Source organism: Lactuca sativa, chromosome 7 (assembly GCF_002870075.4).
Source record: "Lactuca sativa cultivar Salinas chromosome 7, Lsat_Salinas_v11, whole genome shotgun sequence".
Lineage (NCBI taxonomy): Eukaryota > Viridiplantae > Streptophyta > Magnoliopsida > Asterales > Asteraceae > Lactuca > Lactuca sativa.
Genome location: NC_056629.2, coordinates 80722380 through 80729912, shown reverse-complemented (window position 1 = coordinate 80729912; position 7533 = coordinate 80722380). Strand labels below are relative to the sequence as shown.

The following is a 7533-nucleotide window of genomic DNA, read 5'->3' as shown; positions in this document are numbered from 1 at the left end:
ATTGTTGATGGTAAAATTAGTTGTAAGGTTCATATATAATATATGTGTTTATTCAAAAAAAAAAAATAAACAAATATAAAGATCTAACAATTTAGAATCTTTAGATTTATAAGAAAAAAAAATATTTAATTATTAAAATTAAAGTGTTTATTTATCTTTAAATTTAAACTAATAATTTAAATAACTAAACAACTAAAATAATTTAATTCAAATTTAAAATTTTAAAAATTATAAGGAAGTTGTATTAATGAATTAGATATACATGTATTATTATATTTAAATATTATATGAAATTTAATAAAAAAAAAAAAAACCATAAAATGACATAAAAATATAATTTAATCTAAATTACCACAATGACATGTGATATAATAAATAAAAAGATAACAAGTGATAAAATTATTTTTATTTATTAAAAAAGATTGGTTGATGTAGTTTTAGATTTTATTTTCATTAAATGATAGCAAAAATAGTTTTGGCCTATAAACCCATAATTCTTTATATTAGGAAAAAAAACAAGTAGTTTTGGAGATTTATATTCTATTTTTTTAAAAACAAATTGATTTGAACATACATAAAGAAGGGGATACACTAGTTGATAACTTGATATGATAGTCATAAATAAAAATCAAAGTATTATTTTAATGGACTACATATGTAGATTAAGGCATAGTTAAGGGTAAACAATTGTAATTTAATATGAAAGACAAAGATCCCACCAACCGAACATCTCTCATTCTCTATCTCCAGTGTGTGTATGTGTGTGTGAGAGAGTGAGAAGCTGCTGCTGCAACACCATATTCTCCAAAACCCTTTGCTTTCTGCTTCGAGATTCTCACTTCACTTTCACTCATCCCTACAATCATCAAACCCTTTATCTATATTTTTTCAAATCGACATTTTCCCCAATCTTTATTCTAAAAACCCGATCAAACTTTGCCGAAGAATTCTTTGTTTTTTTTTTCTCTAAATTAAAAATGCCGATCAACAAAGAACCGGCGACTCCGCCGATGATCGGCAAGATCGGTCCTTACACCGTATTTGTTACTCCTCCTCCTACTCCCAAGCCTTCATTCGAACCTTCTCCTGTGTCGGCTTCTGAATCTCCGAAGAGAAAAGATGTTTCGCCGCCGCCTGTGAAATCCTCTCCACCGATGAAATCCGCTCCTCCGGTCCTTCCGCCACCGGTTCAATACGAGAAGTCCGCATCGGCCTACGACTCGAAGTTCGGTTTCTTTTGGGATGCCGTCGCTAAAGTCCAGAATGGTATCATTTGCTTTTTTTTCCTTTCGATTTTGAATTCTTTACATTTAGAAGGAATTGAAAAACGAATTTGTGTCATTTCATTAGATTTAAACCCAGATTTGTTTGATAATTGCTTAATTTGTTCTACTTCTTATTATTCAATAGTGAATACAATACCTAATCAGAATTATGTAGTCCACTGAAGTTTGGAATTGTGTTTAATCTTTGATCTTTAACAGCACATTCAAGTTTGGATGATTATGTAGCTCGTTGGTTTGGGCTGAATCAATCGAAATATCAATGGGCTCTTGATGATTATTACGAAAAGAATGGCGTGGTAAGTTTCTTGGATTCAATTTCTATTATTTTCTTTGACTTATCTGGTCAAATTTCTTTAATTTTGACTCTGGAAATGATAGAACTTCAACAAAATCTTTTATACAATTTGATAATTACACAAAGCTTTATACGAATCATTTAGATTAATGATAAAAATTGCATCAATATTTCGTTAAAAGAACTTGAATTAGACTTAAAGATGAATATATTCTCTTTTCTTCTTTTTAGATAATTTACCTTTTGAGCTATCATGCATAGCTTTTTTGTCACTCTTTTGAAGCAAAGAAGTAAACTAAAGTTTGTTAAAATGAGCAATTCTTGTTTCTTTTGAATAGCTCATTTTGCAAAGTATGATGTTTTATCGTTAGTTTTCCAAATGATGCTTACAAAATATTTGAGAAAACGATGCACACTTGGGGACATTGATGGAAAAAGTAAATTTTGGCAATTTTGAAAATAGTTAGGAGTTAGGACTTAATGGGAAAAGCCTCGTTTCCCTAGGCATTACCTTAGCCTTTCTTTTTCTTTTTTGTTTGGTGTTTTGGAGCTCCAATATTATCTTGAAATGACTTCATATTAAAGATTGAATTTTTATGTAACTTGCAAGTTAATTATTGTCTACTTGAAATGAAGATTGAATGTTTATCTTTAATCATTCTAGACATTTAAGCTCATTGGTTGATTACTACACTTGTAAAATGTAAAAGGCTAAATCTTGAAACATGTTATAAAAGATTTATAACTTTTATTTTCATTTACAATGTCAATGTCTATACAATATTCATAGATATGAGGTCAAGGAAAGAAAGCCAAAAATGGCGATGAGTTGACTTGGGGGTTGTTATGTGTATTTTCAAAGCAATTGAATCAAATAATCCTATAATCATTTGAATAAATTAGGTTATTTAGGTAATTGTACAATAATTTAGCCCTAAATATTATCATAAACTGCAGGACCATGTTGATGCTAAAGTTAAAGATGTATCCACAAAAGCACAAAGTGTGTAACATCCAACTCACTGGTAAGTTCTCCATTAAGTCCTAATTCTTTACAAATTTCCCCTCATTTATTAAAACATATAATCATTTTGTTAAATGTTTTTCAATTGTATATTTCTGGATTTATCCCTTGAAGATTCAAGAATGTTATTATTTTTATGCAGGGAATGGTGTTGGGAAAGGCACCTTGAGACACTTTTTGATTAAGATATGTCTATATGTCAAAAACATCACATAATATATATATATGATTTGCTTAGTGGTTAGATTTGGATCGAATCAAATCTATACATTTATGATTTATCAAAAATCTTTTGCTACTTGTGCTGCATTCGGAGGCCTGATGATGTTATTAATGTGAAAGTATGATATGAGGCATGTAACAACTTTTTTTGTTTACCATGTTTTGTCTTAACAACTCTGCCTAAAATAGGCTAATCTCTCAAGACTTGTAATCATGATTTGTTGTTGTATTTGCATTTCTGTTTCCAGTTGAAATGAATTGAGTTGAATTAAGATCAGTTTACTTTACAACATTTCTTTCAATTGCAATCGTGTTTGTTAGAGCATTTTCAAGAATTGTAGCATTATTATATATGTCATCTTGTTACAACTCAAGATCCTTTAGCTTAGCTTATATGTCTTTTTATCGAAATTGATTTGTATCATATTCCTTTTGTATAAATATTTAAAGCTTTAAATCCATAAATGGCTATATGTAATTTTTCTTATCAAAGAAAAAGAAAATTAAATTAAGCAAAGTTTAATTTAGTAACATTAAACAGTACGGTAATGTACGAAATTGGTTAAGTGTTCGTAGCCAAAAAAGATATTTCGGGGACGTTTATTTAAATAACGAAACGTATTTCTTTTAAAGATACGAGGAAATTATCCAATTTTTTAGAATTTACTAGAATAACCATTTCTATTGGAATGGCATTTAGGGATGTCAAAAAGTTCCGTGGAATCCCGAACCCATGGGGCCCGATCCCGTATGGGGGATATTTGTCAAAAAAATCGGGGGCGGGGACGGGGGTGGGGGCAAGGTTTACCCCCGTTTTAATTTCGGGGGCAGGGGCGGGGTTGGGTAGTCCCGTCCCGAACCCCAATGGGGACCCCGTTAATATATTACTTATATTAATATATGTTAATTATAAAAATATAATAATTAATAACAATTATTTTGAACTTTAAAAATTCAATAAAATACCATGTTTTTAAGTTATTAGTATAACGTCTTTAAGATGTTATAATATTTTTATTTTAAAGGTGTAAAATTATGCTATAAATAACTATTTTTACCAAAAATAACTTCTTTTAGCTCAAAAAAATAACTTCTTTTAGCCTAGAGAACACCTTTGTTTGCCCAAAACAATAGTCAACCCAAACGGGGGCACGGAGGGGGTAATCAAGGGATACGGGGGCGGGGGCGGGGGAATAGGAAAATTTCGGGGGTGGGGACGAGAGATGCAATCCCCGCCTCGTTTACCCCCGTTGACATCCCTAATGACATTTTAGGTTCCAAATGATATATAATTTTATTTTTTATTTTACTAAACGCTTTTCGAAAATATTATATATATTTTTACATTTGAAATATTAAGACGGCTTTGGCAAAACTAGTAGAAAGGAGGATGAGTTTTTAAAACATGTAAAATTGATAAAATTGTTAAAACATAAAATATAAACATAATTTCAAAAAAAGGATAACTAAAGTCAATTAATAAAAAATATAAAGTTTTTTTTTTTTTTGTTAAACGTAAGATTTTTGTTTAAGTTAAAATCTAGAAGCTCCTACTATCGAAAAAAAAAATTCTTAGGAGTAACCTTTCTCGATTTCAACAAAACAAGCCGATGGTGATCTCACTTTCGAAAGAGAATAGAAAGCGTACTGACTCTGACTGCTATCTACGATGCGATCAGGGGGAATAGCGCAAGGGCTTAAGTCATCGATTCAAATCCTATCTTTTTTTCGGTATGCCACCCCGCGAGCAAGTAGCGAATGACAAAGATATATAATAAAATCATGGCTTCCTTTTTGGTTTCATTTTAAGTCCTTATTTTTACTATTTTAGCAACTTTGCTAGAAGAAAAGCTTCTCAAGTGGTGTTTTCAATTCTTTTATTATTTAGTGTTCGATTTAGACTTAAACATCCACGATGATCTCCTGTTATTACTTGTCTTGGTTTTGGTTTTCGTCTCATGGATCTTGGTTCGCGCTTTATGGCATTTCCAAGTTTTTTCTTTATAGTTAAAAAAAGTTGGAAGCTTCCAAAGTTAGATGCCAAACAAGTCTTTGATATGACCGGTTTCTTAAACATATTTAATGGGAACTTTTTTTTATAGCTTATTACTATACATTTTTTTTCTTTGACCACTTATTACCATTGGAATGATAGCTTTTTCGTTTTTTTTTATTTTGACCACCCAATATATATTGAGTGGTTAATTTACTTTCACAACTAATACATTTTACCCCTTACACATTAACCATATTTCAATTTACCTCTTTAATTTTAATTTAGTTTTAAATATTTTTTATTTCTTTAATAATTAATTATTTCTATTAATTATTTAATAACATCTTATTTATAAATATAACTTTTATGATGATAATATATTATTTTTAATGTTTTTAAAATATTATTTGTGTTTAAAATAGACTAATTAAATGAGGAAGTTTTATAAAACATTTTAGAAAGATGAGGGTAAATTAGTTAAATTTATGAAAAAAAACTATGTAAATAAGCTTAACCATTGGAACATTCATTTATTTAGAGTTCAAAATTAAAAGAATAATGATTTGTCACTTGTTTTAAGTCATAGCTAACTTAACTATTGGAGATACTCTCAACTAAATGATATACTTTATATATGGATATCATACTTTACTTTTCTTATGTTTTCTTTAATTTCTTTTGTTAGATTTTTGTAAAAAAAAAAAAATAAAAAAAAAACAAAACATAGTATTTAAAATTTTAGACCTGTTTATTGAATTTTAGATATGTTTTGAAAATTATTTTTTTAACGCGGGAGATCCTTACTGTTTGTTTTTGTTACGTGTTTGGTCCCTGTTTTACCTAAAAAGACTATTTTGCCCTTGAGTTTTTTTTTTTTTTAATTTATTAAAATCAACAGATCCCAACCCCACCCCTCTCCTTACATTACCTACCCCACAATTTTACCTTATTTAAATAATAGTCTTTTTATTTAAGACAGAGACCAACCACGTAACAAAAACAAAGAGTAGGGACCAAATGCGTAACAAAAAAAACAATAGGGACATTAAGAGTTAAAAAAATAAGTTAGGGACGAAACGTGCAAATTACCCCAAACCATAGGGACCATTCGTGTAATTTACTCTTTTTTCTAAAGGTTGTAAAAACGTTTGACGTTAGTTAGTCGGTGTATTTGGGTTAAGAGATTAATCGGTAGGCGTCTTCTAGTCGGTTTGCTACTGGTTCACTCAAACAGTTTAATACAACACTACTAATTCCTCAAATAGTTTTTGTTGAGATATAACTTCTTTAACATATTAAAAATTAATTGTTTGCTACTGGTTCGCTCATTGTATATGCAAAGATTAATCAGTAGGCGTCTTCTAGTTGGTCGGGTAGCGCCTAGGGACTAATAAGAGATTAATGGATTCCTAGTCACAATTTTTACAACGTTGTTTTTCTATTCATAATTCAAAATTTGAAACTTGAATATAAAAATGGAACGTCATGCAGGGCCTACAGTCTATCTAAATCTGTCCCAAGCCTTTGGCATGACTGGACCGTCACGTGGGCCTACAGTCTCCCCGGACCGCTCATAGGGTGTGTTGGCCTTCAGCACAAAGCAGGACCGCCTCAACCCAAGCAACAAGCAAATAACCATGTGCGCATAGCGAACATATACTGGCATATACAACATCGAACATATCTATCTCACTGATCATCAATCATAGCAATCTCTCATAACTAGGGCACCTACCTAGCAGATCACTAGTAACTCAAACTCAGATCGCGGACATCTTGGTGGCCCCTGGGTGTATAGATAAGTGAGACTTATGAGCCTCCTCCATCACTGTCTGCCGGACCCCTTCGGACTTCGGAACCCAAAACCGACCGTGACGGGTCAATAATCTGCGGCTATCCTGAACAAACCGGGTGCTCTCGCCCTTAATCCGCTCCAACTTCCAGTTCCCTGGTCTCAAGCCCTCAACCTGAGCATCCCTGATCAAGCTCACAAGTGGAGAATCCACCGCTATCCTCATACACCTTGCTGGAGTAGGGGACCCAACTGACTTGTGGCTCAAAGCATCCGCAACCACATTCGCTTTACCAGGATGGTAAATGATCTCACAATCATAGTCCTTGACTACATCCAGCCACCTGCGTTGCCTCATGTTCAGGTTCGGCTGATCCATGATGTGTCTCAAACTCTTGTGATCCGTGTATATAGTGCAACGGACTCCGTACAGATAATGCCTCCAAATCTTGAGAGCGAAAACCACCGCTCCCAACTCAAGATCTTTCGTAGGGTATCTCGTCTCATGCGGCTTCAACTGCCGCGATGCATAGGCTATTACTATTCCCCTATGCATGAGGACGGCCCCCAAGCCTGTGATGGATGCATCACAAAATACTACAAAATCCCCAACTCCCTCGGGGAGCGTCAACACTGGCGCCTCACATAAACACCGTCGGAGGGTCTCAAACGCTCTCTGCTGCTCAGGGCCCCACCGGAAATCCACCCCCTCCTCGTTAGGCGAGTGAGGGGTACAACAATCTTGGAGAAATCTCAAATAAATCTCCGGTAGTACCCTGCTAATCCCAAGAATCTCCTGACGTCTGAGGGAGATTTCGGAATCTCCCACTGCATAACCGCCTTGAATTTGGACGGGTCGAAAAAAATCCCTTCCTGGTTAACGAGATGTCTGAGGAACTGGACCTCTTGTAACCAAAA

At 33.0% G+C, this 7533-nt stretch overlaps 1 protein-coding gene across 1 annotated transcript; it reads left to right on the top strand.

The window, feature by feature from the left end:
* Positions 1-727: 727 nt before the first annotated feature.
* On the top strand, positions 728-3104 carry LOC111914002 (extensin-1). Its single transcript, XM_023909740.3, has 4 exons — positions 728-1266; positions 1485-1582; positions 2539-2606; positions 2748-3104. The coding sequence occupies exons 1-3, from the start codon at positions 978-980 to the stop codon at positions 2590-2592; spliced, it is 441 nt and encodes a 146-aa protein (XP_023765508.1). The 5' UTR covers positions 728-977; the 3' UTR covers positions 2593-2606; positions 2748-3104.
* Positions 3105-7533: the final 4429 nt, after the last annotated feature.

Bases quoted from the DNA above. Each gene is read 5' to 3' on its own strand.
- LOC111914002 (XM_023909740.3), top strand. From the start codon at position 978: ATGCCGATCAACAAAGAACCGGCGACTCCGCCGATGATCGGCAAGATC. The intron at 1,267-1,484 runs GTATCATTTGCT...GATCTTTAACAG, and splicing joins CGTCGCTAAAGTCCAGAATG to CACATTCAAGTTTGGATGAT. The intron at 1,583-2,538 runs GTAAGTTTCTTG...CATAAACTGCAG, and splicing joins ATTACGAAAAGAATGGCGTG to GACCATGTTGATGCTAAAGT.